Source organism: Pseudopodoces humilis, chromosome 27 (genome assembly GCF_049639895.1).
Source record: "Pseudopodoces humilis isolate 2021_Gansu_Grassland_sample_001 chromosome 27, ASM4963989v1, whole genome shotgun sequence".
NCBI lineage: Eukaryota > Metazoa > Chordata > Aves > Passeriformes > Paridae > Pseudopodoces > Pseudopodoces humilis.
The window spans coordinates 6,023,593-6,050,273 of record NC_142226.1 but is presented as its reverse complement, the minus strand read 5'-3'; the positions used below and the strand labels follow the sequence as shown (position 1 = coordinate 6,050,273).

The window sequence follows — 26,681 nt, the reverse complement described above, 5'->3', positions numbered from 1 at the left end:
TCAGGGTGGCTGAGCCCTCAGTGCCAAGCAACCCCCCCACGCTACTCCAGTGGTTTTATTGGAGCCTTATCAGATTTCCTGGTGACTCAGAGAAAGCGGTCACCGGGGAGAAGGGCACGGCCACAGCAGCAAGCAGCGATGGGGCTACAGCTCCAGCACGGTCCCGAACAGCAGCCACCCTCCGTCCCCCCCGACCCCAGAGCTCTCCCACCCCACAGCGAGGGCCACCAGAGCAGGGCTGTGCCTCTGCAAGGAGCAAACACGGAGGAGGCGGTGGCTGCTCAGCTGCTGCCAAGAGCCCAGGTCGCTCTGCCGTGCCCTGGCTGGGTCCCCTCAGGGTGGCTGGTGTCCCCGGCGCCCCTCTGCTCCCCTGCAGCAGCAGCCAGCCCCTCACGGAGCCCGTTCTCCTCCTTTCCTCCGGCACCCCCTGCCCTCGCTTTGGGGCCCTTTCATTCCCGCACATCTCCCCTCTCCGTGCTCTCCTTCCTGCGTTTCCCCCCGTGCCAGCCTCACACGAGCACCCTCTGCCCCTGCACCCTTTCCTTCCCCCGCAGCCCTCACACACACCCCGCAGCCCTTTCCCTTCCCCTCCCGTCCTCTCCCACCTCACCCCCCGCTCCCGTCCTCCGGCCCGTCCCCCCCGCATCCCTCGAGCTCCCCTCACGGCCCCATCCCCTCACGGTCCCATCCCCATCCCCTCACGGCCCCATCCCCTCACGGTCCCATCCCCATCCCCTCACAGCCCCATCTCCTCCCCTAGGCTCCCGTCCCCGCCTCCCGCCCGACGCGACACCGCCCCCGCCGCTGCCTCCCGCCGCTGCCTCCCGCCCGCTCTGTGGGCCGAGCCCGGCGCCGCGGCCGCCCCAGCCCCGCCCGGGCGGGGGCGGGGCGGCTCCAGCCTCGCGGCCGCGGCGGCCCCGCCGCCCCCCGCCCGCCGCCATGGGCGCCGCGGCCCTGCGCGCCCTGCCCTGGGCGCTGCTGCTGCTGGGGCCGCTGCTGCCCGGGCAGGTGCTGCAGGCCAACCCCATGCTCACCTCCGAGGGCCAGCCCGCGCCGCTGCCCGGCGGGGACGTGCCGGGCTTCACCCCCGCGCCCCCCGCCGCCCCCGAGGAGATCCACCCGCTCAAAGAGCAGCCGGCCAACGGCTCGGGAGAGGGGCACGCCAAGCCCCGCAAAGCCTTCCCGGTCATCGGCATCGACTACACGCACGTCCGCATCCCCTTCGAGATCTCCCTCTGGATCCTCCTGGCCTGCCTCATGAAGCTGGGTAGGTGGGCGGCGTGGTGGGGGGAGTCCGTGGGGAAGGGCCTGGGAAGTGGCCTGGAGAAGGAGGGACCCCCGGAGCAGCACAGAGCGGGATGCCCTGTGTTGTGTCTGGGCGAGTGGGACAGACACCCCCAGACATCACAAGGAGTGACCCTGTCAGCATCTAGCACGAGGGACCCACCGAGCATCCCAGGGCGGGACCCCCCAGATGTATGGGACAGACCCCCCCCAATCATCCCAAGGAGTGACTGCTGTGAACATCCCAAGGAGGGACCCTCTCGAGCATCCTAGGGAGAGACCCCTCTGAACATTCCAGGGTGGGACCTCTGCAAACATCCCAGGGCAAAATCTCCTGCACATCTTCTGGAAACCTCCCAGGCTGGCTGGGCCAGGTGGGCACTGCTCTCCCCACGACCTTGGCTCTCTGTCCTGGGCCTGGTGGACATCCCGGTCCCTCCACTCCGAGACTCCTCATCTGCGGGCCTGGAGATGCTCCTGACCCCTGCTTGGACCCGCTTTGTTTTCCTCCCTTTGACACTCAGGGAGGAAGCATCAGTTTGCTCACTTCCTCTCCAGAGCAAAGATGCTCTTTGTAACCTTGGAGAAGTCACTCAGAAACCTCCCGGTGCTTCGGCCTCCCCTTCCTCCCCCTCCGCAGTTTGCCTCTGCTGCAAAGCGTCCGGAGATTCCCGCATTACAGAGAACGGCATCGGGGCTGGAAAAGTCACCCGCTCTAGGAAAGCGTGGCTCTGCCGGGGCGGGGGTTGTTGACAAAGTGTTTTCCAAACTTCTGCAGCTGGATCAATACCAGCCAAATTTCCCCAAAGCTGAGATATGATGTAACAGCTCCGCCAGCCCTGCTGTGCTGTCCCCAGCCTCCAGCAGTGCAGAGGTTGAGCTGGCCCCGGGCCCAGCCCTGGTGATAAAGCCAGGGGGACAGGTGAAATGTTTGCCTCTGAGCAGGTGAGGAGGGAGGGGAGCTCTGCACTCCTTCATTTTGCTCCTCCGTTGCCGTTAGTGGTTTAATAACACTCACGGGGCTCTCCAGCTTGCTGAGGGAAATCTTGCTTTGGGAGCTTTTTAAAGCTGGTTCCTGTTGTAAACTGTGCCCTGTCCTGGTCTGGAGGGGTCTGAAAGACCCCCAGGAGCTCAGGTCCTTCCTGCCCAGCTACTCCTAAAATATATCCCTTCTCAGCCCGCTGTGAGCGTGTGTAGGCAGGTGAAGCCCCATTTCCACAATCCCTTCTGAGTGTTTTATTTACATGCAGGCGGAGGAGTGAGAACACTTCAGACCTGGAGGCTTGTCTGGGAGACAGGCAGGCAGGACAGGGTGGAACCAGCTGGGAGCCATGGGGTTTGTGCCTTCCTGACGTTGCCCAGAAGGACCTCGGGCACGTTTAGCTGGAAGGTGCCTCTCCCTCGGGAACGCAAATCTGCTTTCGCAGGGCTCCGCTGTTGCACTGCGCCTTCAGCCCTGCTGGGAGAGCAAAGAGTGATGAAATCAGGAGTATCTGTGCGGAAGCTGGTGGAGAAAGGAGGGGCCAATGGCCTGCGGCCCTGCCGGGACGCACGGAAAACGCGCTGGAAACGGCCAGAGTGTGCAGCGGGAAGCGGCTCCAGGGGGATGGATGGATGGATGGATGGATGGATGGATGGATGGATGGATGGATGGAGGGATGGATGGATGTGGGGGGACACCACGATATCTCTGCCACTGCTGCTGTGGGAAGCTGCTCCTGCCACCCTTGCCTGGAGTCAGGGCTCGTTTGTGCTGCAGGAAAAGTTGTGTCTGCCGGCTGTCAGGTCTTTGATGCTACAAATATTATGCAAGACTGCGTGTTTTAAGGGGTGTACTTTAGGAGAGGCTGCCCTGCAAGTTTGGCAAAGGTCTTTGGAGGTCTGCAGAGCTCCAGAGATGCTGACTATGCCAAAATCCACACCTTAGCTTACCGGCAGCTCTGACAGGGCCTTGACAGCAGGGTGGTCCTGGGACACCCTTTTCCTCGGCCTCCTTTCCAGGGTTTCTTGTTCCTGCTGCCTTGGCAGGTAGTTCCCAAGTTGTTGGTACAGCTCCCTCTGCTTGTGAGCTGCAAAAAAAACATCTCACTGCTCCATGTCCATACCCCAGCCTTGTCTATCCCACCCTGGATCCCAGAGTGTTGTTCAGCAGCTGCAAATAGGCTTTTTTCCACCCAGGGACAGCTGTTACACAACTGGGCACTGCTGGCAGTACAACCTGGAACGGCAGGATGCAGCTCACACAGCTCCAGGCTCCCTAAACCGGACAGGGTTTGCAGCATCCCATTTCCAGGAAGAGGGGAAGGGGGCTGATAAACAGAACAGGAGTTTGCAGTGCTTCCTCTTTCTGCTCACCCTGTCAGTGTTCATTTATTGATGCATAAGGGTGATCCTGCGAAATTCTGAGGGGACCAACATCTTCTTTTTCCAAGAGCAGGAATTCCAGTGGTGTGGGCTGTGCATGACAGCCTGACTGACTGACTGCACCTCCTGGCTGCCCTTCCCCACCTCCACAGGCCTCTTTGCTGGGCTGAAGCTGGGGATTCAGCCACAGGTTGCTACAAAACTGAGTCTTGAACCCTTTGAGTTGCTTCAGGGTGTCATCCTCAGGGGTAGTGCAGAGTGACCATGTCAAGGAGCTCAGAAGTACTGACAGGGCTCTGCTCCAGGCCAGGAGATGCAACCTGAGGTCCTTTGCTCAGTTTCCCCCTGTTGCTCTTGATGCTTTAGTATGCTCTTCAGACTTAAATGCATCCTCCTGTTGTCCCATCCAGGGGATTTGTCCTTTCTCCAGCAGCTCACACAGTGAGTTTGTTTGGGCCATCAAAAGTGTGAGCTGAGCCTTTCCCAACTTGCTGCAGTTTTTGTAAAATGCCTCAGAGTTTCTGGAGGGTTCCTCACCTGACAGGGCACAGAGGGACATGTCTCCCCAGCATGTCCTGCAGGTGTGGGCTGCTCCTGCTTTGTTAATCCCAGGGGAGAAGGGGAAGCTGGTGCTGGCTGCTTTACTTAATACTCCCATGGCGTTTTAAGGCTGTGTAGGGGAAGAGAGAGTGAGGGGCAGCTACAGCCATGTGCAGGTCACATCTGGTGGTGGCCTGGCTTTGCCAGGAGAAACCTTTGAAGCTGCAAGTTACAAGCAGACATTGTCTCAACCTGTTGTGTTGTTGCAGAAGGTCAGACCTCCACGAAACACCCCAGTCAGGAGCTCTCTGTGCCCCTCTCCATGGTTTTGCAGGGACGTTATAAGGGTGCCCAGGGAATGTTTGGGAAGCTGAGGGGGTTCCCAGCAGGAGAACCTGGTTTCCTCACTCAGGGGGTTGACTTTTCGGGTCATGTGGCTCCCAAAGGCATTTCGGGGAATTCAAGTTTGACTGTAAATACTTCCTCGTTTCAGGGGAAGGGAAGGAGTGAGTCAGAAATGCAAATAACAGCTTGTGGTCAGCAGTGCCTTTGCTGGCTGTGCTGGGGCTCAGAGCTTTGTAGTGAGCACCAGCTCTTACCTTGGAGAAGAGCTGGGGCTACCTGTGTCTCCAAAGCCCATGCTGGCCCTTCCTTCTAAAGCTGGAGAGCAGAGAGTCATATTCCATTAGCCACCTTCTGTTGTGGCATGTCCTGCTGTCTGTCTGCACCAAATGGCTTCCCAGCATCCCTGGAGCATCCTGGCCATCCCACCACAGCTCAAGGAAATCACAGCATGTGGTGGGTTCATCTTGGCTGGAAAGTAACCTAAAATTTATGTCTTCAGCCCAAGGTTTGAAAGTTGGGTGATGTCCTTCCTTCTTTTCTCTGGGAGTCCATCTCCCCCAGATGGAGAGAGACTTCATGCCAGGGCCTGCAATGGCAGATCAAGGGGAAGTGGCTTTATGGAGACAGGTTTAGATTAGATATTAGAAAGAAATAGCTCATTCAAAGGCAGTGAGGCCCTGGCACAGGTGGCCAGAGCAGCTGTGGCTGCCCCGTCTCTGGCAGTGTCTAAGGCCAGGTTGGACAGGGCTCGGGAACTGGGATAGTGGCAGGTGTCCCTGCCCAGAATGGGAGCTGTGGAACTGGATGGGCTTTAAGGTCCTTTCCAACCCAAACCATTCAGTGATTCTGTGACTCCTGGTGCCCGCCAAGCTGCTCTATCCTCTGCAGGAGAAACTAGGATGGAAAAAACCCTCATGGATCAAGATAAAGGCAATTTAATAAAGCAAAAGCAAAGGTCATGTGCAGAAACAAAGGGAAACAAAAGATTTATTCTCTGCTTCCCATCAGCAGATGATGTCCGGCCACTTCCTGGGAAGTACCTTCAGGAGCATAGTGGCAGCTCCGGAAAGCAAATGTCGTAATTAGAACTGCCCACCCTCTCTTCCTCTTTACTCTTTGCTTTTATGTGGTGTGGAATATCCCTTTGGTCGGTTTGGGACAGTCCCAGCAGTGGGGACCACTGCTGCCCACCCCCAGCTCCTGGTGAGGGGCAAATATTGGGGGCAGCTTTGATGCTGTGAGTGGCGCCCAGCAGCAGGCGAAGCACAGGGTGTTATCACCCCCCTCCAGCCACAACAGAGGCTCTGCACTCTGAGAGCTGCCATGGGGCAGCTGAGCTACAGCTCAGCCAGACCCAGGGCGTGGGGACATCACTCCCTGCATGTCCAGGCCGGTGACCGCGGCCGAGGGTCCCCAGGAGGCAGCGCTTCTCAGCTGAGCTCCTTCGTGCGCCATGCGCCAGACACTGCTGGCTGGGTTTGGAGCTGTCTCCAGTTTGTTTGAGTCACTGCTCTGTCTCCTCTTCCCCCTTGGCAGCGCTGCTGTGTCTGGGGTGTTCCCTGCCCCCCCCAGACCGAGCTGCCAGCCTGGTGCTCACAGAACTGTCCCTGTTGTGTCCCCACTGTGTCCCCACTGCGTCCCCACTGTGTCCCCATTGTGTCCCCACTGTGTCCCCACTCTCTGCTTGTTGGGCTGGTGGAGAAGGAGCTGTGGATGGAGCCCGGAGCTGTGCCAGGGTGGGTTATGTGGGGACACGCTGGGGAGCTCTGGTGTCACATCTCAGCCTGCTGAGCCAGCGCAGCGCCGGTGCTCGGTGACACTCCTTGTGAGAGCACCGATGGTCCCCAGCACTGCTGCGCTGTGAGAGCACAAGATTAAGGAAGCTCTCTCAGAGCCTGTGAGCTGGTGATAGGAGCTGGGAGAAGAAGGGCAGAACATGATGGGTGCAGGTGGGGTTTTGGAGCCTCACAGAAGCTCAGGGCATGGGAGGTGGCTCCTGCGCCTGGAGGAGAAGAGACAATTTCAGAATTGCCAGAGAAATGTTTGTAGAAGCTGGTGGCTGCTGGCTGGCAGTGAGATTTGGGTGCTGAAACTCTTGGGTGCTGAAACACTTGTGTGCTTTTCAAATGTTTTTATCAGCCCACATCCTGCCCTGAAATTGTGGCTTTTGTGGCCACCCCAAGGTCTTACAGAGCCCTGCGAGTTGAGGAACTTGAGGATTCCTTTGGGCAAGGGTTGATAAGCAGGGTGGGAAACCTGCTGTGGTGGTGGCACTGGATAGAAGAACTGGATCTCGAGACCAGACACAGCAGAAACACCCCGGAGCAAAGCCACTGCGTGGGGACGCCTCTGCCAGTGCCACCTGCGAGGACGGGAGTGGGACAGCAAAGGAACGTCCCCAGAAGTGCTTTGCCCGGAGTTCAGACGTGGTCTGACATGCAGGATGGGTGTGCTGGGGTTATCTCTGTGGCCCTTCTGCCATCCCCAGGGTGGCTTCTCTGGGCAGCAGGATGGCTGTGCTGGGCTGGCTTTGCTGGGATGGCCATCAGCAGATCCAGGCTGCTGGAAGGGGCTGTTCCTGCTGGATCCTGGGCCTGGATCCTGCAGGTTCCCTCACTCAGCTGGAGGGAAATGTTTGTCTCATTCTTGGTGGGGATGTTTATCTTACAGCCTGGCTCATCATGTGTTTACTGCAGGCACTGTGGTGGGAGAGCTCTGTGATCACCCCAGTGTCCCCACTCGTCTGAGGGAGACAGGGCCCAGGGGAGCTGGGCCTTGGTGGACGATTGTTCAGAAAGGATTTTGAGGTACTGCTGCAGCTGGTGCCACAGCAGTGTAAATTGTCCTGACAGTGAATTTAAACAGTCTCTTCCAATGCAAACTTGTTGCATTTCCCACTTCCTTATTGGGGGATGATCCAAATACAGGCTCTGGCTCCCTTTTCTCCTGCTTTGCCATCTCAGAAAGAACAGCCACGACATTTATTTTTTCCTCCCTGATCTGTGCATCACTGGTGTCTGAGCTAAAAAACATCCAAACTGTTCCCTCCACAGATCTGAGAAAACCATTAGTTTAATTATGGCTGGAAGAGTGAAAGGTTCCTGCTGTGAAATAGGGGATGGTGACGGAGTGGGAAAGGCAGAACAGGTCTGTAATCACAGCCATTCCTCCCTGGTGAGCCCTAATGTCCATTAAGGCAGGATTACACTCTGTTGCAGCCATGGCTTTGCTCCCTGCAGGGACCCTGTTGCCTGTGGCAGCTTCTGGACCTCGAGGCCCTCAGGAACCAAAGCTTTTTTCATCCCATTTATCAACAGCCTCAGAGACCTGATGGTCAGGGATGGGCTGGTTTCCATCAGCCAGCTGATGGGTGCGGGTGGAATCTGGGGTGTGGATGCTGCAAGTCCTGTGGCAGCCCAAGCCCAAATTGGTGCTTGCCTGGCTTTCAGGGAGATGTCATGGCATTGTTCCTCCCCTGAGACCTCCAGGTGACCTGGGGTGGTTTGTGGGGTAACAGCAGAACAATATTTGGCCTGTTTTGTTCACATCCTTTCTCCCAAATTGCCCAATCAGCCAACCACAGCTTGTCCACCCTACCCAGAGATGTGAGTTCCCTTGGGAATGAGTGGGGTGGAGGACAAATCTTTTGTCTGCAGTTAATGTAGCTAAATAGTCTCTTTTGGGGTTTGAGAATTACACATGGCAGAAGGGAAAACCAGGAGGTGGTGGAGGGCAGAGGGTCATTCTTGGGGTGACAATAATCCTGTAGCACAAAGGGACTGTGGCCCCTCTTGTGCAGAACCAGCACACATATCTCTGGAGCACTTGCACAAACAAGATGCTCATTAGGCTTGCAAGTAAATACTTCTTTAACATAATCCTTCCCTTTTTCCCTCCTGCAAGCCCTGGTTTTGGCTGTAGGTGCAGAGGTGATGGGGGCTCTGAGCCTGTCCCAGGGTCATGCAGGGCTTTGCTTTGCTGCAGCATCGTTGGAGCTGTGGGCACTGACAGAGGAAGAGCAACAATGGCAATGAGTTACTGCAGCTGCCTTGTAAACATTTGGTTTCTTCTATTTTTTTCTTGTGTTTTGGGTCCCCAAGGCCTAATTTTTTCAAATAAAACCCAAAATCCACACGGAATACTCTGTGAAAACACAGCCTTGCTGAGTAGAGCCGGAGCTGGGTTACACCTCATCCCCAACTCTCTTCCCTGGGCTGCCTGAGTCAGCAGCAGCTTTTCCTCACCCTTTGGGGCTCAAAACTGCCAGCACAGGTTTGATGAAATCCTCTGTGTTTTGAGATTAGGGCCAGACAGCTTCCAGGGGAACAGCAGAGGAGCAGGGGACGGCTTGAGTTGAACCAAGCGTGGGTGGTTGATCCTCTCACTCCACCGAGGTACCCCCATCTGTTCTCCATGGTGTTGGATATTCCACAGACCGCCTGATTTTACAATGTCTTCCAGTTGTGTGTTAAATCTTGTCACGTTCTGTTCTTTGGCTCTTTCCAGGGCCAGCAGAACTCGCATGTTTCTGCTTGGGAAGGAATGAACCAAGTGAAAAGCTCGGCAGACAGGCGTGCGCACACTCGTTGCTGCCTGTTTGTTGGAAGAGGCGAGATCCAAGGCTGATCCTGCCCTGGAGTGGAGCAGAGAATGAATCTGGTGGTGCATCACCTCTGGTGGTACAAAAATCTGGTGTTACATCAGCCCATGTCCACGGGGTCCTTCCCAGAGCCTGCCTGCACAGGCAGGGCACCACTGAGGCTCATTTGAAGTTGGGGTGGTGTTTTGAGTGGAAAGTTGAAGAATGTAAAGTACTTTTTTAGTCAGAAGAGAACACAAAGCGTTTTCTTGGGTCTCCCAGGGGTGACTCACAAACATCTCAGCATCCAAGGTCTTTATCTCCATAAAGTTGCAATACAGTCGACCTCCAGGGACAGCATTTAAATCCCACTTAACAGAGGGTGCTGCTAGGGAAATAATTCCCCTCTCTTGTGCAAGGCACACATTTGCAGAGCAGACACCCTGTGGCAGCAGTTTATTTCCAGTGCCTGGAATTATTCTGCGTTTTGGAGTCACGACATGTTAAATCTTAATGATGGATTTGGAGAGAAGGCAGCTTCCCACCCCGCTGCTGGAGATTTATTTAACAGCAGACACACCAGGGACACAGATTCAGGCACACAGAGGCCTTTAAGGAGAAGGTGTTTCCAGCCCTGTTAGTGCCTCAGTTTCCCTTGGGAACACTTTTCCCACAGCAGCCTGTGTCCCTGGGGGTGACTTTGCAAGGAACAGCTCCTCTCCTGTCTCAGCTGCTCCCAGGAGCTCGGCTGGTGGTGGGGGTATCCTGGCTGGGGATGGGGATCTGTGTGCTGGGGGAGAGGTGACAGTGGTGGGGTGTTTGTGCTGGCTCCAGACACATTGCTGGCGTGTGCTGGGAGTGGTGTCACTTTGTCTGGGCTTGCAAAGCCCGGTAGTAATCAGTGCTAATTGCAATTACCTCCTCCCTGCTGTCCGAGTGGATTCCAACAGGTTATTTCCTGAAAAGCTTTTGTTTGTCTTTCCTGCCCCTGTTCCTGGTAGGAAATCTGCCCTTCCTGGGAAGGGCGATTGGCATCGTTCTGCCTGGGGAGTTTGTCTGTGCTCACCTCAGGCTGGCTCAGGTTTAACGCTCCTCAAAGCTTCGAGAGTCAGCAGGAGCTGGGAATTAAATGCTGTGTCCTGGGGTTGAGGCTAAGGAGCTGGGAGAGCAACTGGAGCCTTATTTTGTGTGACCAGCCACTGTCTCTTTGCATCACCTTGAATCCCTTCTGCTCCAGAGCATCCATCTGCATCCATCCATTTTTGCACCACGCAGATGTTAACTGGGAGGATTATATTCCAGAAATCCCCTGGCACTGACCCCTCCTAACCCAGCTATTCATGGCATCCAGCGCCTTGTAGCAGCTGAAAGAATCTGGGAAGAGCCTGGCTGGTGAGACTGAGTTATGTTTAGCTCCTTGTCCCTTTCCCTGAAGCTGAAGAAGTTTTTCTGGACCTTAAATCTCCTCAAAATGCACAAGTCCAGCTGCTGTCACTGTTTTGAAGGATATAAACCTGCATGAGGATGCTGTTGCCCTGTAGAAAACTCCATTTTCCAGGCTAAATGAGCCATGCCAGGAAGATCCCAGCCTTGCAGGCCTGGCCGTGAGCTGCACCCATCCAGAGCTGGTGGGGAGAAGCCAAAATGAGTCTTGAAACAGCAGCAGCAGAAATCTGGGTGGCAGTTTGTCCCCGAGTGCCCGGCTCCTGCTGGGTGAGTGCCCTGGGCTGGTGAAGATTCACGGTCCCGCCCTAGAAGAGCTGTGTGGAGCCTGCCCAGGGGCTGTGAGCAGGTTTGGTGGTGCCAGGCTGTGGTTTGGGCGCGGCTCTGGAACGAGCCCGTGTGAGGAATGCTGGCAGCAGGGGTCGGAGTCACCGGTGACACCAGAGCCTTGACCGGCTTCCCTTGGCATCTTGTCCGAGATGGGGCAGCTCTAGACCTGGGGGGAGGTAGAGGAGAGCTGCTCTGTGCACAGCAGGGCCTGGAAGAGGATTTTTCAAGCCTTGAAGCCTCTCAAGCCATCGTTGCTCATTGGTTCTGTTTCCCTCCCTGCTTGGAGTGCTGCAGCCATGGGGTGACAGTCCAAGGGCCCTGGCTCTCTCAGTCTTTAATGGCAATTAGGTCTTTATTAATGTGTGCTTTTCTTGCAGAGTGTCCTTGGCTTCCCTTCTGGTGTGAAGGAGAAGCGTTATCTAAACACAGGACTGGAAATTGGGAGCTGCTGGGTTCTCACACCAGCTCTCACACCATTCACTTGGGGACTTGGGCAAGTCCATTTAATGTCTTTTGTCTCTCATTTCCTTTTTACAGCTGGGAGGAAATTAATACCAACTCTGTAAAAGACTCCCAATTGATCTGTTAATTTCTTGTGAGTGCTTCAAGATAAAACCAGGGTACGTGCTCTTGCTGCCCTCAAAGAAAAATGTGTTGAAGTGTTTCTGCTAAAGGCATCTGTCCATGGATTGTTCCCAGGGCACGTTGTGGTTGTGTGTGGGCACCCTCTCCTCCCAAGAGGCTGCTGCTCCATCCCAATCCTTTCCAGGCTCGGGGCAGTGAAGTTTAACTGGGAGGAATGGCTGGCAGCTCTTTGGCTGCAGGCCCTGCAGTGTCTGCTTTGCGGGGAATGCTGGCTGCTGGATCATGCAAAAGGCTCAGCAGGCTTCTCTGAGCTGTCCCAGGTGTTTGGAAAGAGAGGACGCAGCCCCTTTGGATGGGGGAGAAGCAAACCAAGGAGCAGCCGCCCATCCCTGTGCTGGAGGGAAGAGTGGGTGCTGAGCCTGGGCCGGGCCCGGGAAGGAGATGTCGGTGTTATCGTTCATTCCCTGTGTAAACAGCTCATTTCTGAGTGTAGCCGGCAGGTTGTGGCAGGCTGGAATCCAGGGTGCCTGCGGATGATTCAGAGCCGGGATCACTGCGTCCTCTCCTGCTCTGCGGCACTGCAGCGCTGCCAGGGGCCCCAGCACACCTGCAGCACTCACAGCCTCCCCTGCAGCCTTCCAGGAGTGAAGGAGGGAGGGAAAGGGGATTTGCCTTTCCAGGGGGAGGGTGTTGCTCCTGGAGGGTGTCAGGAGCTGGGCTCGTCTGCGTGCGGCTCCCGGCTGCTGCAGGAGGACAGTGAAGCTGTCAGACATCACAGCCCTGCTGCACCTGTCTGCCAGCCCCTCCTCACAGCAGGATCTGTTGTTTCTCAGGGATGAAGGGCTCCTGCTTTGGCTGATGTGGCTGCACCTCGAGAGCTCCACCAAGCCGTTCCTCTCCAGTCTGTGAGGAGCCGGCTCAAGTTGTGGCTGCTTGGCTGAGCTGTAGCAAGGCTGGTACCTGGCAGTGTCTGCTTTTTGTCCTGTGGCTTTCAGGTTTTGAGTCACCCAAGGGCTGGTCTGATGCTATCAACCCTGTTCTTATCTTCTGCAAAGCAGGCAGGGTCCAGCCAGGTCACCTTCCCACACACACCTGCCTTGCTGGAGGCACGGGACTGGGGGAGCTGGGGCTGTACCAGGCAGGAACTCCTTCCATTTGTGCCTGGGTTGTTTGCATTAGGTGGGAAGGAGGGGTAAAACCAGGGCCAGCTGGGTGGCTGTGAGGTGGGGCCAAGCTGGGTGAGCCAGGTCTGTAGGCACAGGGGTCATAATGTCACAATGAGGGAAAATAAAACTGTCCCTTCCTCATCTGGCAGGGGGTCCTAATGGCTACTGACTGTGACAGTGTGGCTTTTGGGGACACTGTGTGCAGTCCAGCTGCTCAGGGTCATGGCCAGGCTCTGCTGGGCACCTTGGGTAGGCAGACCCTGGGGGGACCAGCCCAGGGCTTTATCCCATCCCACATGGGTGAAGTTGATCCTGACTCCTGAAAATGCCCGGAGGCTGTGAGGCAGTGCTGGATGCTGATGGATTTTAACCCAGTCCTGAGCACCAGCCTGGTTGCAGCCCCTGCCCACCCGAGTTTGGGGTGCAGGAGTGACCCCAAAATCAGGGCTGGATGTTTTGCTTTTCCCTTCTCCCTGTGCTGGCTTTGGCTGCTGTGCCCATGGCGAGGTTTGGAGGGCGGCTCTGTGGCCCTTGTGTGGGATCTGCATTCACTCAGTGACTCACAAAAAACAGCATAAATTAATTACTTTCCTGGTTCTTGGCTTTGCTTCGTAATTAGCGACAACAAAATAATGAGGCTTGAATGAAACATTTGGTTTGTTCTGGAGGAAATTGTTTTGCTAAGAAGCACTTTCTGTACCTGTGTCTTAACACAAAAAAACAAGAAGTCAGCTTCTCACCAGGAAATGGCATTTTGGGGTAGAAAATCAACGCTTTTCCGTTTTGGACATTGAAGCCACTGGGTGCTTAAAAGGTTGCCCAAATCAACCCAAGCTGAAACCAACCCAAAAAGAGCGGCAGGGGAGCACTGGGGTGACCTGGACCTGCATTAAAACCCTGCCTGCTCCCTGGTGAAACAGAAAAGGGTTTGGCAAAGCCCAACCTGCGTCATGGCTCCCCAGTGGGATGGCTGTGGGAATAAGCCAGGTTGGAGCTCTGTGGGGCTGGAATTTCAGGACATGTGGTGAGGTAGGAGCTTGTGAGAGGCAGTGAATGTAATTTAAGTGCAGCGGTTTTACCCCCTCTCCTGGCAGGATGACACGAGCCGTGCCCTCACTCTATTTATAGGTGTAAATCACCAGCTATTTAATTCCTTTTGAGCAAGTTCAATTTTCCTCCCCTTCCCTCGAGGCTTCCCCGTTACATCTGGTGCAGCTCTCTCCGTTCTCCTTGTTCCCTGTCTTTGCAGGGGGCCGCTGGATCCGGCTCCATTTTCCAAGGGAGAAGCACAGCAGGGCTGAGACATCCCTTCATCCCCCGATGGCCCTGCAGAGAGAGCCAGGCTGATCTTCAGGCAGGAGAAGTCCAGTGTGGGTTTTTTCTGAGGGCAAGGGATAAATGGAAAGAAGCTGCAGCCAATCTCTGGAGGACTGGGATGGATTCTGCCGTGGGTACCCGTTGCAAAATGTTCTGTCACTGCATCGCCATCCTCACAGGGCTTTAACCCTGCTGCGGTCTTACCCCATCCTCCCAAAACACAGCGTGGGAATGCCAGATCCCAGGGAATGCCAGATCCCAGGGGCTTGGAGCTCTGCAAACCCTGGAGCCCAGCCCAGCCCTCCTTCCCTCCCTTTGCTGCTTCTCTGACATGAGAAGGAAGGGGATGGTGCTGAGTCATGGCTTTGTGGATCACTTGTCCCCAGGGCTGGTGACACATCTCTGATTTTGGGGTTCAGCCAGCAAAGTGTCAACATGTGGGGGCTCTTGGTGGTGCCTGTGTCACTCGGGAATGTGGGAAGGCATCCACACCTGCCTGCATCCCTCACCCCGGGATTGCTGCTGCCCCTGTTAGGGCCCGCCCAGCCCCTGCCAGCCTGCTGTCCGAAAGGGTTAAAGTGGCCTTTGGAGGGCCCTGGCGCTGTCAGGCTCGTGTGTCTCCTCCAGCCCCGCTCTCTGCAGTGTCCTTCAGAAGGGCAGCCCTTCTGAGCATGCCTGCTCCCCTCGCCCTCCTTCCCACACCCTGCTCCCTCTCCCAGGGCTCCCCAGCTCCACACCTGGAGCCTCCCTGCAGCCCCAGGCAGCGGCCGGGGTCCCCAGGGCTGCAGACAGCATCACCCCGGGGGCTTCACCACCCCCTCGCCCAGACTGCCCCTCCATCTACCACCTCCTTCCCGAGCAGAGCCCTGGGGCTGGGAGAGCTCCTAACCCTGGTTAATAATTGAGAGATTCCTCTGTGCCTGCCTGCCGCAGCCTGCAGCTGCTGCAATAAGCCTGGGAAGCCTGGGAGGATGGGGAGTTTGTGTAACCACTCTCCTTTCTCACACCTCCTCTTGCCTGACAGGCATCCTGCTGGGAGCATCCTGCCTTTCCCAAGGCCGTGTCCCTGCGTGGGTGCTTGGGAATCTGGGGTGAAACCTCAGGAGCATCCGGCTTAACCATGAGCGTGCTGTGCCGAGCTCTTCCAGCCGTGCTGTGTGCTCCTTCCCCCTCCCTCCTTCCTCAGCTCCAGCTCTAAACACCAACCAAATGGGTTTTCTTCCCTCCTCCTCAGAACAAACTTTGTCAGCACCAGCTTTCCCTGCCCAAAATCTCTTTGATTTGAAGGATGGGATTTCCTCCAGATTTTCAAGTGCTTGGACTGTAGTGAAAAGTGGGACTCCCATCCCTGATTCCTTTCTGCCTCAACTGAAGGAATTGCTGAGTGCCAGTGGAGCGATCCCTGTGTGTGCCTTGCTGGGAGCTGGCTGCGTGATGTGGGCAAGAACTGTTTTAATAAGAACTATTATCTCTTGGATTTCCTTTTCTGTGTTTGCTCAAGCCCTTGAGTGTGTGTTTAACTCAACTGTCTCACTTTTAATGGCTGTGGTGGTGTTTGATGCTGGTGAGAGGGAGCTGCTCCTATGGAGTTAGTTTTCCAAAGAAGGAAGCTTGGGTGACTGTGCCCCTTGCTGGGAATTTAGGGATTTGGGGTCATATTATTATTTTTTTTAATATTTTTTTTTAATTATCATCATCTTTAAAGCCATTATCAAGGCTTATTCCCCTTTCTGCTGCCCCTGTATGTGCCTGTGGCTGGGCATCCTCATCTCCCAGCATCCTGCCATAGCCTTCCTCATCTTCCAGCAGGGAGCTCCAGGCACAGGGCTGGGATCAAAGCTGTTCACCCCTGCCTGGCCTCATCCCCACAGTGAGGACGTTCCTTCCCATCACCCCCATCCCAAAGTGGGATGCTGGCTCAGCACTCGGAGCAGGATCCCACCAACGGATTGGTACCAGTGAGCTCTGGAATGCTCTAAAAATACTCCACAGAGCAAGCAGGGAGCAAAAAATGGCTGAGATTCAGTGAAATTAAAGGCATAATTAAAATGCAGCCCGTGTAAGTGTATTTTTAGGGCCCTACAAAAAAGCTGTAAACCATTGAATTCCCATCAGCACACGAATGTTCCAGTTTAATGGAATCCTGGGGCCTGTGGGGAAGAAGTGAGAGATGCTTAATTGTCAGTGTTTGTGTTTTATTCATGATTGAACATACTTAGCAAGCAAAAACTGATCTGCTGTTGGCTTCTCGCTGCTTGTGTGGCTTTAAGCCTTATTCCAGCCAGAAATTGCCCAGTGTGCTGGAAGGGTCAGTGGTTCCCGGTGTTTGCATGGGCTGTGCACAGAAAAGGGATTATCACCTCCCCTCCCACAGGGAGCTCCGTGCCAGGGCTGCCTTGGGGTGCTCAGAGCATGTGTGGGCTCCAGGGGATCCAAAAAAGAAGAAAAATCCCATGTGGGTAAATGAGGAAGCGCATCCAGGCTGGGAAGTCCCCGAACGCAGGTGTTGGGAGAGAGTTTGGATGTTCCCATCTCCTCCCGACCTCTCCTTGTGCCTGTGCCGAAGCCATCGAACTGTTTGCTTGGGGATTGCTGCTGCTGTGGTGAAGCCAAGGTAGGAGCCAGACTCCTTCCAGCACCACTCCAGCACCAGGGACCCTTTGGAGCAGCTGGAATGGTTCCCAGAGCCTCGGGTGTGATGAGTCCTCTGGGCTCGCCCGTGCTGGAGCCGTGCTCGCAGCTCAGGTGGGATCTGGGACAAGAGTCCTTCGGGAGGGACTGTGGAAGTGTGGCCTCTCCCTTGGGAGCTGGGCTGGTGCTCTGCACAGGTGGAGGAGGGATGGGCCGGCCGTGGCGCAGGTGTGGCCCCTGCGGGCTCGGGGGGAACTGGCTCGTTCTGGAGGGGATTTAATCTGTTGAGGAATTGCTGCAGATGGCACAGCCGGAAGGAACGGAGGAACACGGCATGCCAAGGCAGGGTTCCTTATTTTAAACTGCTTCCCTTGCCAGGGAACAAATATGCCTCACTTCAAAATAATAATTATAAAGCCTGGGAGAAGATCCAGGGAACCCAAAATCCTTCTGTGGGTGTTGGTGTGCTGGCAGATGCCCGGCTGGGGCGGGAATGTCATCCCAGCGGGTCACGGCTGGCTCAGAGACCTGCATTTGGAGTTGTGCTGTGGCTGAAAAAGGGTGAAATGTGTTCCCTGTTACCTTGCACCCCAAGGATGCATCCTGTCCCTGCTGCAGGCACCATGTAAAACCTCCAGGAAGGAGAACTGCATCCTGAAATCCAGCGAGCAGCGGCTGCCCTGCCTGTGCTGTGCGTCAGGGACACCCAGGGATGGGCGCTGTGCCTGGCACGCTGGGAAGGGTGGCACTGGGAGGGCAGGCTGCTGTCTGATGGGAGAGAAATGCCAATGCCTCGTGTGCCCGGGGTCAGAGCTGGAGCCAGGGACAGGGCACAGGGCTGGGGTCCACAGAGAGACCCTGGGGTGTCCCAGGGGTGTCTGTCACCTGCTGCTGGGACTCTCAGGGGTCTGGCCTGAGACCAGCAGTACCAGGGTCTGGTTAAGCTGCAGTTTCCACTTGACAGAGCAGGGCAGGAAGGGAAACTGAGGCACACAAGTAGTAATAGATCACAAGGAGTGCAGGGAGGGCTGGGAGCTGGTCCCTGACTCTGGCAGGGGTGTCCCCCTGCAGACAGCACCCTCCATTCCTGTAGCCAACGTGTGTCTTTGTCTGTCCTTCTCTCCAGGCTTCCACGTGATCCCGTCAGTGTCCAGCATCGTTCCTGAGAGCTGCCTGCTCATCGTGGTGGGCCTTCTGGTGGGGGGGCTCATCAAAGGGGTGGGTGAAAAGCCCCCCATCCTCAAGTCGGATATCTTCTTCCTCTTCCTCCTCCCCCCCATCATCCTGGATGCCGGCTACTTCCTGCCCTTGCGCCCGTTCACCGAGAACCTGGGCACCATCCTCATCTTCGCCGTGGTGGGGACGCTCTGGAACGCCTTTTTCCTGGGGGGGCTCATGTATGCCGTGTGCCAGCTCGGCGGGCCTGGCCTCAACCACATCGGCCTGCTGGCCAACCTGCTCTTCGGCAGCATCATCTCGGCCGTGGACCCCGTGGCCGTGCTGGCCGTGTTCGAGGAGATCCACATCAACGAGCTGCTGCACATCCTGGTCTTCGGGGAGTCCCTGCTCAACGACGCCGTCACTGTCGTGAGTGACCCGCCCAGGAGCGGGGTTTGCTTTGGGGCAGGAGCGTCACAGGGCAGCGGGGTGGCAGCTGGCAGCTGCCCGGTGCCTCCCGGCAGCTCCACCAGACCAGACCTGGTGCAGGTGCAGGAAGTAGAGGGTTAGAGCACCGCAGAGGTGGGTTGAGGTGAAGTGTTTCACTTGGTGGGCTGGGGAGGCTGAGGGCACGTGCCCTGTCAGCCTCCTGGTGCCACGGGCTCTGGGGATCTGCTCTCCTGGCTGGAATTGCTGCTGTGCCTGTGCCCGTCCTGCCAGGGGAAGCGTGAGGGTCTGACGCTGGGTCAGGCAGTGCTGCCATGCAGCTGCTGCTCCATCTGTCTGCTTTCACGTGGTCACCCTTGCTGTCCCTCAGCTCCCAGGAGGTGGGAGGCCAGGACATCAGCCATGGCAAAGGGGAGAACTGGAGGGGCTGAAGCCAGGCTGGCTTCCCACCTGGATCACCCCTCAGTGCCATTCCAAGCTTTGCAGGGACCTCTGGGAGGTGGGGCCAGGCCTCCTCCCTTTCCACAGGACATCACTGTCCAGGTGCTGGATTAACCGTCAGCATGGCCTTCTCCTCTCTGCAGAGCTGACCTCTAAATTGACTTCTAACCCACTGCTTTTTCCTGGCTCTTTTCCCATATCCCAGCTGTCCATTTCGGAGCTGGCTGCTGAGCCCCTGCTGACAAGGTTCCTGATGACAAAGAACACTCTGTCCTACCATGGGGCTCTTCCCAGGCGCTTCTCCCCCACTTTTCAGCAGAAGGGTGCCTGCAGGGTCTGTGTCCCCACTCTCATCCCTGGGGAATGCTTTTGTCTGCCCCTGTCCCACCCAGGGCCTGGCAGTGGCAGGCAGGAGCTGGCACCTCGCCCTCTCCCTGCTGCAAGTGCTGCTGTTCCTGCAGGGTGCCCTAAATCCTGTTCCACATCCTGACACGTGCTTTAACATCTCTGCAGTGCCTGGGGCTGCGAGAAGGCAACACAGCCCAGAGTCATTCCTTCAGGTTTCCCTCAGCTGCAGAAGCTGCCTCAAGGGTTTGGGCTCTTTGGGCTGGGCAGGGCAGATGGTGGCTTTTCTCTCTGTGCATCTGTCAGGAGTGCCCCAGCCTGGGTCTGTCCTGACATGCTCGTTGGGAAAACAGGAACAGCCTCTGGCTGGTCACCAAAGGCCCTCCTGGGGCAGCTGGAGAGCAGAGCTGTGCCAGACACATCTTTGGTGGCACCGTGTCCCTGTGGGCACAGAGCACAGGGAGCTGCTCCCCCTGGGTCTGTGTCTGGCACAGCAAAGCACCAGCAGCTGGTTTTGGTGTGAGCCTTGGTCAAGCACAGGACCCAGCTCAGGGTCACCAAGCACTGGCACAGCTCAGCCCAGGTGTGCTGCACTCCCAGGGACCCTGTGCAGGTCTCCTCTGAGGTGTCTCTTTCCAGAGGGACAGTTTGAGCCCTGCTCTCCTTTCTCCCTGCCAGGTCCTCTACCACCTCTTCGAGGAGTTTGCCAGCTTCGAGCAGGTGACCATCCTCGACATCATCCTCGGCTTCTTCAGCTTCTTCGTGGTGTCTCTGGGCGGGGTCCTGGTGGGCGTCATTTACGGGGTGATCGCTGCCTTCACGTCCCGCTTCACCTCGCACATCCGCGTCATCGAGCCCCTCTTCGTGTTCCTCTACAGCTACATGGCCTATCTGTCAGCTGAGCTCTTCCACCTCTCCGGCATCATGGCGTGAGTTGGCACTGGGGGAGGAGGACAGGAGCTGCTCCTGTCCCCAGGACCTGGGGGAGGATTTCCTGGCTGTCACCACAGTCTGGCTGGCCCAGCGTGGTCAGCACGTGCCCAGTGAGGCCCGGTGGTGTGTTTGGGCTGGGATATGCAAGGAGGCACACGGGAGAAGTGAGTCTCGGGAGTTGTCCCTCAGATCCCAGGGTGCTGGCGGGCTGTTCCCGTTCTCCCAGGCACACAGGAGCAGGCAGGGCCTGCTGAGCACTCAGGACCACGTGGGTTTGTGCTCCAGTGCTCACTCCTGCCCTGCCAGGGGAAGGAGAAACCTCGTGTTGCCTTCTCTGGAGGCCTTGAATATTTGCTGGTGGTTGACAAGGCCTGTCCTGCCCTGGAGTTTGATGTCAGAACACAAAATGCTGCTGCAGGGCCAGGGCTTGGCACTGTCCCTGTGTCCCCGTGGCTGCTGAGGGCCCCAACCTCACCCCCAGGCTCATCGCCGCCGGCGTGGTCATGCGGCCCTATGTGGAAGCCAACATCTCCCACAAGTCCCATACCACCATCAAGTATTTCCTCAAGATGTGGAGCAGTGTGAGCGAGACCCTCATCTTCATCTTCCTGGGTGTCTCCACCGTGGCTGGTCACCACTACTGGAACTGGACCTTCGTCATCAGCACGCTGTTCTTCTGCCTCATCGCCAGAGTGCTGGGTGAGGTGTCAGTGTGGTGGCAAGGTCCTCGGGGTGCTAAAAGAATCCTGGCATGGTTTGGGTTGGAAGGGACCTTAAAGCCCATCTCGTTCCAGCTGCCATGGGCAGGAACACTTTCCACCATACCAGGTTGCTCCAAGCCCTGTCAGGCCTGGCTCTGAGTGGCCATGTGGGTCATGGTGAACTCTCAGGACCAGGATGGTTTGCTGGGGAGGCTGGAGATGACTGGGTGGCACTGCTCCACCACGGGCATCATGCTGGTGGTGGGTGCTGTGGGGCGATGGGGCTAAGGCCGTGGTTGTGCCAGACACAGGGTGGAAGCTGCTCAGGGATGTTGGGGTGGGCAGACAGCTCTCACCTGCACCCACGGCCCTGAGGGGCTGCAGGGTGGGCTCTTTGGGACTGGAGGGGATCCTTGACCATTCACACAGGTCTGTGCTGCTCCTCCAGGCGTCCTTGTCCTCACCTGGTTCATCAACAAGTTCCGAATCGTGAAGCTGACGCCGAAGGACCAGTTCATCATCGCCTACGGGGGCCTGCGGGGAGCCATCGCCTTCTCCCTCGGGTACCTGCTGGACTACAAACACTTCGGCATGAGGGACATGTTCCTCACAGCCATCATCACTGTCATCTTCTTCACCGTTTTCGTGCAGGTTGGTGGCACTCAGAGGGAAAGGGGGCTCTTCATGGCCGTGTGGAGAGTGGGGAGCCCATCCCCAGCCTCCATCCCTGACCCTGTCACCGTCCTGCGTCCCCAAAACGCTGCACAGTGACACCAACAGCAGTTTGGCTTTGCTGAGCCCATCCCACTCCCACCACTGTGCCTTGGGCAGAGATGTGACCCCCCTCCCCCTCCCCAGGGCATGACCATCCGGCCCTTGGTGGATCTGCTGGCTGTGAAGAAGAAACAGGAGACAAAGCGCTCCATCAACGAGGAGATCCACACGCAGGTAACGCGCTGCTCCGGCCGCCCCGCGCGCTGCCTTAGCCCTCTGCTCTCTCTGCTTCTGCCACTCCACCACTGTCACTGGGACCTGCCCCTAAATCAGTGCCCAAGGTAAGGGGGGACAGAGCGAGGGCTCTCCCCTGTCTGTGTCGTCCAGTGCCAGCTCTGACCCAGACCCCGCAGTGCCTGCAGAGCCAAGCCCGGTTGTGTGGGTCCATCCTGCCCTCCCAAAGCCCATCCTGGACCCACAGCCCTGACTTTACACACCCTGAGTGCCCTCCCCATGTGTCAGTGTGGGTGTCAGGGGATGGAGAGGGTGGGCAAGAGCCCTCCGAGCTGCTCACGCCTTGGACCATCTCTTCCAGTTCTTGGATCACCTTCTGACAGGGATTGAGGATATCTGTGGTCACTACGGGCATCACCACTGGAAGGACAAGTGAGTGGGGAGGTTTGGTGGCCGGGGAAGGGTTTCAGTCACCACCCAGAAGATTCCACAGCCCCGTGACAGGCTTTTCCCTGGGCTTTAATATCCACACTCACCGTGGGGAATTACAGACCTGGATTGAGAGCAAGTGGGGCTGCAGGGCCGCACCCCTTGGCCACACCACCCACAGCAGGCCCATGGCAGGGTGGGAGCTGCCAGTGGCCAGTCCCTGCAGGAGCTCAGGACCATCCCCAGTGGGAACCAGCAGGTGCTGGGTGTTGTGGAGACACCCTGGCTTGGGAGGGATTCAGGGAAGCCTGGCCTGAGCCGTGCTGGTTGAACTGGGCCCAGCACTGACCCCAGCAGTGCTGTCCTGGGCAGGGCTGAGGAGTGGGGGCCAGGGCAGGGCCAGGGCTGACCTGTGGCTGCTCCTCCTGTCCCTCATTCCCGGGAAGGCTGAACCGCTTCAACAAGAAGTACGTGAAGAAGTGCCTGATCGCGGGGGAGCGCTCCAAGGAGCCCCAGCTCATCGCCTTCTACCACAAGATGGAGATGAAGCAGGCAATTGAGCTGGTGGAGAGTGGGGGCATCGGCAAGATCCCCTCTGCCGTCTCCACCGTCTCCATCCAGTGAGTTCCCTGCCCTGGGCACCCTCCCATGGCACCCTGAGTGCTCCTTGCCGCTGGCCACAGGGCAAGCAGCCCTTGGGTACTGCGTGGTGTGGCTCTGAATCCTGTCTGTCCCTGCAGGAACATCAATCCCCAGAGCCTTCCTTTGGAGCGCGTCCTTCCAGCCCTGTCCAAGGACAAGGAGGAGGAGATCCGGAAAATCCTCCGCACTAACCTGCAGAAAACCAGGCAGAGGGTGAGGTGTCCCCTGGCAGTGTGTGTGTCCCCTTCAGCTCCCTGGGCGTGGCAGGGACACTGCCCAGCAGACACCCTCAGCTGGGCCCTTCACCCCTTCTGTCCCTGCTGTGCCCTGTGCTCCTGGCCTGACTCTTCCCCAGGAGGCCTTTCCTCCTGGGATGGTGCTGGCACAGTCTGAGGGGGAGGTTGATTTGGGCAGTGGCTGAGCCCAACCTTTAAACCCTCGTTGGGCCGGGGTGGGTGAGGATCAGGCACCCCGTGGTGGCACACAAGGGCTGAGCCACAGGCCTGCTCTGCCCACTGGTGGCTGTTTCATCCATCTCCAGGAAGAACGGGGCTGTGACCTTTGTTTCCCTTTCCGTGTGCGATTTTTAACCCATCCCCTTTTCTTGGCATCTCTTCCCAGCTGCGATCCTACAACCGGCACACGCTGGTGGCCGACCCCTACGAGGAAGCCTGGAACCAGATGCTGCTGCGGAGGCAGAAGGCCCGGCAGTTGGAACAGAAGGTGTTGGGGGAGCACCAGGGCGGGGATGCTGCCAGGGCTGGGCAGGATGGGGGCCAGGGGGACTTCCAAGCCTGGGAAGACACAGGGAGGGGGCTGAGGTTCGGATGACAGAGAGTGACCCCAAGCCTTGGGGGTCCTGTGATTGCCCCAGGCTCCAAGCAAGTCCCTGGAGTGTGCCTGGGAGGATCTGTGCCTGTGTCCTCTGCATCCCACTGCTGCTCCCTTGTCTCCTGTGGCCGGTTCCCTGCCTCCCTCCCCCCCTGCCCTGGCCGTGCCGTGACGATGCCTTGCTCCCGTTGCAGATGAACAATTACCTGACGGTGCCAGCACACAGGGTGGACTCGCCCACCATGTCCCGGGCTCGCATCGGCTCAGGTAGGTGGGAGGGAGCTGCACGAGGAGCGGCACTGCCGGCACCCGGAGCACTTGGAGCTTGTGCTGTCCTGCACCTCCTCAGCTCCCTGTGGCTCTCCAGCCCCGACCATCCCACACCCATCCAGCCAAGCCCCAGAGGGTTGCTGCTCTCAGAAGCACCCAGCTCTCTTTCCAGCACAATTCCCACTGGGAAGTCAGGTTGGGCAGTCTCTCCGGAGCTCAGCTCGCTCCATCCACGCAACCACGTCTCTGCCCGTGCCCCTCCCAGCCGTCCCCGGGGGAAGGGATCAGGAGCGTTTAGCCCCAAGGCCCGTTGCCAGTGGATTCCCAGTTTGTCCATCACACATTTGCTTTGACGCCCTCGGTTCCTCGTGTCCCGGCTGTCCCCTCCCGCTCCGGGGACAGGCTGTCGGCTGTGACGCGGCTGCGGAGCCGGCGGCTCATCAGCAGAGGGCAGCTTCGCCCTTCCCAGGAGCCGGGCTGTCGGCAGCTCCAGCTGGCATGTGGGAATAGGGAAAAGGAATTACACCGCTGAACTGGAAATCAGCGAGACAGCCCGGGCAGCCCAGCCCCAAACAAACATCTGGGGTGCATCACCGGGGGTCCCTGAGACCCCTCTTCCCCGGCTGACCCCTCTGTGCCTCCCAGACCCGCTGGCCTACGAGCCCAAGGAGGACTCGGAGAACCTGCCCATCATCACCATCGACCCAGCCTCACCGCAGTCCCCGGAGTCCGTGGACCTGATGAGCGAGGAGCCCAAGGGCTGCAGTGGCCTCCCACCCTCTCCCGAGGAGGATGAGGAGGGGCTGGTGATGCGGGTGAAGGAGCCTTCCTCCCCGGGGACTGACGACGTCTTCACCCCGGGGGCCAGCGACAGCCCCAGCAACCAGCGCATGCTGCGGTGCCTGAGCGACCCCGGCCCGCGGCCCGAGCCCGAGGAGGGGGAGCCCTTCATCCCCAAGGGGCAGTAGCTGCTGGCACAAAGCCTCCAAATCGTTTCTCTCTCTCTTCATTCGTTCGTTCTTTGCTCTCCTTTTTGGTTTCTTGTCACTACACACCGGGTTCAGGAAGGGGAGACTGTCCTGGATGGAGTGGGATTGCCAGGACAGCTCTGCCCAGCGAGCCCTGGGCTGGCCCCAGCAAGCAGGGAAGGAGCCCTGGGATGCCCTGGGCTCCTTGGGCAGCGTGGCCTGGGGGCGATGGACAATTTTCCGCCCGGGATTGGGATTTGCAGGTGCCTCTCAGCCCCCAGGGGGCTCTCCCAGAGGTGCCCACCCACTCAGGACCTGCGGCCGGCTCTGACCAGGGGTGTCCACAGTCCCCATGGCACAGCTTCCCCTCTCCCTCGTGCGTGACCGCCCCTGCCTTGCTCCGGAGCAGAGAGATGGGCCAGCAGGAGCTGTCACCTGGCACACGCAGCTCCCCCTGCACCCTCCCAGGCACCTCGGGCTGTGCCGCTGCTCCTTGCCTTGGCAACCTCCCTGTGGGACCGGCTGTGCCTGGGATCCTCCCTCCTGGCCTCACATTTCATGCCAGGCCTTCTCAAATAAATATTCTAGAGCCATGCAGGGGGGGAGCTGGGACCCCCTCGCTTTGAGCAGCCTCTCCATCCCTCCTGGAACTGCTGTCACCTGTCCCCATGGGGACCCTCCGCCAGCCTCGGCCCCTTGCCCTGTGCCAGCGCGGCAGCGGCTGCTCCTTAACCAAAGACGGGGCCTGGGGCGTGCCAGGGGGGATTTGTCCCCCTGCAACCGAGAGGAGCTGGGGGAGAGCCAAGTGCCAGCTCCCCCAGCGTGGGGACACGTTGGATCTGGAAGGTTGGCAGCAAGGGGGCGGCTGGGGGTGCTGGAAGGACCCGTCTTTCGCTGAGGCTGGGGAGGGGTCACTGGGTGTTCCGGTGGCTCGCAGCCCTCCCCAGGCTCGGGGCTGTCCTGTCTCTGTCACCTCGTCCCCCTGTGCCAACCGGCCCCCACCATGCACCACCTTCGCCGTGGGTAGCGCGGGGTGTTCACCGCCCCCTCCTCTTGCTGCTGCCCTCTCCCTGTGCCGTGCCTTGCCACGCTCTGCCCCGCTGCCTTGGTGGGCACCTGTCCCACATCCCACCCGCTCCACATCCCGCTGGGACCCCCAGCTCCGGCGTCCGCGGGGCTCCGTCACCGGGGCGAGCGCCCGCGTCGCTGCCTGCGCCTGCCTGCTGCCCTGCTCTGTTTCCAGGAGGAAAAAAAAAAGCAATGGAAATTCTCTTGTATAAAAAGGAAAAAAAAAACCAAACCCACATGTAAAGAGATTCTTGGTTTTTATCATAAATATTCTAATAAATTAATGTTAATTTTTAGTGGGGGTTTTTCCAGCTGTTCGGACTCCTACTGCTGCCACACGGTCCCAGCTGTCCCAGAGGAACAAGGTGGCTGGGATGGAGTTTGCCTCTCACCCTTCTGCAGTGGCTCGGGGACAGCTGCAGCCCCATCCCAGGGGGACGTTTTAAGCCATTCCCAGCAAGACAAAGACAGAGGCTCAACAGAGCGCAGGCTCCCCAGTGTGTGGGTGCGTTGGGAAGGGCTCCCGAGGGAAGGTCCTTTTCCCGGGGGATGGATCACCCTGCACAGCCCCGGGATGCTGGCCTGTCCCAGCTCTGCCCATCCCGGGCCTGGAGTGTTGTCCCTGGGGAGGAAGGGGCAGCGCTTGCCTCGTGCTGGCACTGCAGCAGGGCTTGGGGGGAGAAAGGTTCCATCCCCAGGGGATCATCTGAGCTCTCATTTTCTTCCTGGGTTTCGCCAGGAGCCGAGGCTGGAGCTGAGCCCTCGCAGAGGAGCCCGTTCCCAGCAGCATCCCGGGACTGCAGAGAGGGAGGAGCGGCACCAGAATCCAAAAACCCCAGGATCCACCTTCCAACCTCAGCAGGATTCCCCCCTGCAGGGCCAGGGGTGTCCCGGGGCAGCCGGAGCCCCTCGCTCG

General features: G+C 58.1%; 1 protein-coding gene across 1 annotated transcript; it reads left to right on the top strand.

Annotated features, from left to right (window-relative positions):
- Nucleotides 1–933: 933 nt before the first annotated feature.
- On the top strand, nt 934–26,061 carry SLC9A1 (solute carrier family 9 member A1). The gene is made up of 12 exons (XM_005529675.3): nt 934–1,267; nt 17,711–18,171; nt 19,654–19,904; nt 20,390–20,607; nt 21,058–21,260; nt 21,468–21,557; nt 21,919–21,989; nt 22,433–22,606; nt 22,727–22,841; nt 23,250–23,351; nt 23,654–23,726; nt 24,375–26,061. The coding sequence occupies exons 1-12, from the start codon at nt 940–942 to the stop codon at nt 24,695–24,697; spliced, it is 2,409 nt and encodes an 802-aa protein (XP_005529732.1). The 5' UTR covers nt 934–939; the 3' UTR covers nt 24,698–26,061.
- The last annotated feature ends 620 nt before the right edge of the window (nt 26,062–26,681 follow it).